Source organism: Emiliania huxleyi (genome assembly GCF_000372725.1).
Source record: "Emiliania huxleyi CCMP1516 unplaced genomic scaffold EMIHUscaffold_6132, whole genome shotgun sequence".
In the NCBI taxonomy this organism is placed as follows: Eukaryota; Haptophyta; order Isochrysidales; family Noelaerhabdaceae; genus Emiliania; species Emiliania huxleyi.
Window position 1 is genome coordinate 1 of NW_005197398.1, and position 1,487 is coordinate 1,487.

Consider the following 1,487-nt stretch of genomic DNA (forward strand, 5'->3'; position numbering starts at 1 on the left):
CACGCCCGACACGACCCGCCACCCAGCACTTTCCTCGTCCAGCCGACGCAGCGTCTCGATCGTTTTGCCAATGAAGGCCACCGTCCGATCAAACTCAGCCGCCGCGTCGGCGCTGTTCTTTGCAATCTCCCACATGAGCACGTTGACAATCTCGTCGCGTCGCTCCTTCAAAGCCGCCACCGCCCCCTCCACGCGCTCGATACGCTCTGCCAGCGACATCTGCGGCCAGGCGCCTTGCCCGCGGTCCCACGCCGCCGCGCTCGCCTCTACCGCACGCACGGCGTCCACCTCGCCCATCGTCGCGAGCTGGCCAATGACGAGGCGCTTTCCGGTCCTCGCGTCAAACACGGGCGATGTCACCTCCTCGCTGGGCCCGCTCCACGCCTCCACCGCGCCGCCAATACAAGTTTTACGGCCATCCACGAAGGGTCGACTGTCCCACATTGAATCCGAGGCGTCGACAGATGCCGGTGGAGCGGTCGGCAGTGCAAACGGCGCGCTCGCGCTCATCAACGGCGGTGCCAGGAGGAGGACGAACATTGCTGTGCGAGGCAGCGAGCGCCGGCGCGGCGCGAGCTCCAAAGCACTCTATGAATTTAGACCCAGTCCGCGGATGTCGTACGTACTCTCTCGGATGTCTGGTGTTCCTCATACCTTGAGCACTTGAGCACTGGATAGGGTCGGTTCCGCATGGTACGGGACCCCTCGATCGTCTCGCCCTCCCTCACTGGTGTGTTCATTGGGGGGGGTCATAACAAACACGGTACAGGATCGAGGTGCACGCTGCCAAAGCAGTGTCGTCCCCCCTCTCCCCGACGGCGATGGCGGTGTGACCGATCGAGCTACAAGAGGAGCTTGTTCAGCAGGATCCGGGATAGTCAGATGCACTACCTCACTGGGCCTGAGACCATCGTACGACGCACCCATCACCGTCTCGGATTTGTGTGGAGTCGAACCACTCCGGGATGGGCAAGCCCATCAATGTTCCTCACCATCTGGTTAATTGTCAAAATTCCTGTTGTGCAAGAGGGGAGGGGGCTCTGACGGAGTGTGAGGCGGGAGAGGGCAGGGAATGGGCGCGGGGGAGGGAGGGGGGGGGGCTCAGCCGTGCAAAAAGCATCAATTATCAATAGTAAGGAAGACATATTGCCCGGCCGTTCAAGAAGTCCGTCTCGATTTTCGTTTTTTCCCCACAGACCATTCGGGCAACTTTTACGAAAGGCAAAGTTTTACTTGACCACTCGGGCAGATTCGATTGCATTTTACCACTCGGGCAAACTCGATGAAACGGGCGGACGGAAACGCGTTTGCGACGGCTCGCCGGAGAGCATGCATGGAGCGGCCGGTGCGCCGCCGCAGCTCACCGATGGAGCCTGCGTCGCGGCTCAATCCACTGACGTAGCAGCACTGCGACACACTCTCCAAGCACGGCCTCTGGCGTTGCGATTGCACAGAGAGCGAGCAATAGGCGCCAAAAGCACAGATCT

The 1,487-nt window shown here is 61.0% G+C and overlaps 1 protein-coding gene across 1 annotated transcript; it reads right to left on the reverse strand.

Annotated features, from left to right (window-relative positions):
* On the reverse strand, positions 1-444 carry EMIHUDRAFT_78664 (hypothetical protein; the record flags this gene model as incomplete). Its single annotated transcript, XM_005763864.1, has 1 exon — positions 1-444. A coding segment is annotated over one exon (444 nt), but the record flags the coding sequence as incomplete, so codon positions are not given.
* Between the last annotated feature and the right edge of the window lie 1,043 nt (positions 445-1,487).